Consider the following 1,488-nt stretch of genomic DNA (forward strand, 5'->3'; position numbering starts at 1 on the left):
AGCAGAGTGTTGTGGCAAGGGGAGCACTTCTTGGGGGAAGCTGGGCAGGTTACTGGCTCTGGCAGCTCTCCAACTGTCCCTCCTGTCCCCTCCAGGTGCCGGCCATAGTCAGGTGCATCCACCAGTGGCTCACATCCAATGTGTCTGCTGAGAACAGGCTGGACAAGACTCTTGTCCTGCTGACCGAGGCACACCCCATGGATGTTGCAGTGACCCTGCTGCGCTCTGCCTCAGCCTGTGACAGGTATGGGGCCCACCTGCCTTGAGGGATCACCTGCCTTTAGACCCCATCCCCCTCAACAGCCTGTCCCAAATGGTGTGGCAGAGAGATGGAGCCTTCCCAGACACTCCAGCTCCTCTCTTTGCCACCTTTGGCATGGCAGCCCCCAATCCTGAGGCCAGCCTGCCTCCCTGCCCCACAATGCACCGTGGCTCTGTCACCTGGGCCCCGCAGCTGCCCAGGCCACAGAGCTGTGTCCCAGACCCCCCTGAGCCAGAGTTGTGACTCCACAGAGCTGCTCGCACCATGTGGAAGACGCTCGTCTCCTCCAGATGGACGAAGGAGCCGGTGCTGCAGATCCTCTTCCGTGTGCTGGAATACTGGCCAGCGCACAGGAGACGCACCTCTGATGGGGATGAGAGGGATGTCTTTGCCCTGGCTGTGAGTTTCTTGAGCTGGCCTCTGCTCACCCCCACGTTGCCTCTGGGACACCTTTCCATCCTCCCTCACCACTGCTTCTCCCTGCCCCAGGCACTGGGCTGCAGGCCTGCCTTAGGGGCAGGTTCAGGGACACCAGGCTGAGGGATCCCCCTGTGTCTCCCCTGGCCTGTCCCTGCCACGCTTGGGTCCTGCCACATGGACAACTGGGCCCTGAGAGCTGTCTCTGGGTGCTTTGTCTTTGGCAGGCAACTGTGGCACTCTGGGAGATCCTCCAGCTGTCCTGGTGCCCAGGAGCAGTGAAGGACAATTTCCCCCGCCTCCTTCTGACTCTGCTCTTCCAAGTTTTCATCAGCACAGAGGAGATGTCAGAGGAGGTCGAGACCTTCTGGAGGCGATGCCGGGAGCAGCGCAGCCTTCCCCCCAACCCCAACAGGTGCTCCATCCCAGTCCCCTCTCCCTGCCACGCCCTCAGGGCTGGGGCCAGGGCTCTGTGCCTGACCTGAGCTGTGCTCTGCACACAGGTTTGCAGTGCAGACCGTTAAAGCCCTGCTGCGCCAGCTGCTGGATGAGGACGTGCTGATGGTCATCGGCCGCAAGGGTGGCTGGGACATGCTCCTCAAGGCTGACAGCCACCACTATGCAGTGGGTCTGCTGGCCAGGTGAGAGCCCTTTCTCCCTACTGCCCCTGTCATTTCTGCCCTGTGCACAGACCACCCCACACAGTGCCCGTGCTGCTGGGCCAGAGGGCCTTGGCAGCCAGGGATGGCTGAGCAGAGTGGAAAAGGCGGAGAGGGGCAGCTGCACAGGAGGAGCCACCTCCCAAAGCG

The 1,488-nt window shown here is 62.2% G+C and overlaps 1 protein-coding gene across 1 annotated transcript in view; it reads left to right on the plus strand.

The window, feature by feature from the left end:
• Positions 1 to 95: 95 nt before the first annotated feature.
• LOC113940408 (maestro heat-like repeat-containing protein family member 7) overlaps positions 96 to 1,488 on the plus strand; it is a gene marked incomplete at its 5' end in the record, with an annotated part of 3,994 nt that continues 2,601 nt past the window's right edge. The window contains 4 exons of the mRNA XM_027631549.1: positions 96 to 244; positions 514 to 661; positions 907 to 1,094; positions 1,183 to 1,320. Of these exons, the coding sequence (XP_027487350.1) occupies positions 96 to 244; positions 514 to 661; positions 907 to 1,094; positions 1,183 to 1,320 (623 nt within the window). The remainder of the gene's footprint in view (positions 245 to 513; positions 662 to 906; positions 1,095 to 1,182; positions 1,321 to 1,488) is intronic.

This window comes from Corapipo altera, unplaced genomic scaffold (assembly GCF_003945725.1).
Source record: "Corapipo altera isolate COAL_440 unplaced genomic scaffold, ASM394572v1 59391, whole genome shotgun sequence".
Taxonomy (NCBI): domain Eukaryota; kingdom Metazoa; phylum Chordata; class Aves; order Passeriformes; family Pipridae; genus Corapipo; species Corapipo altera.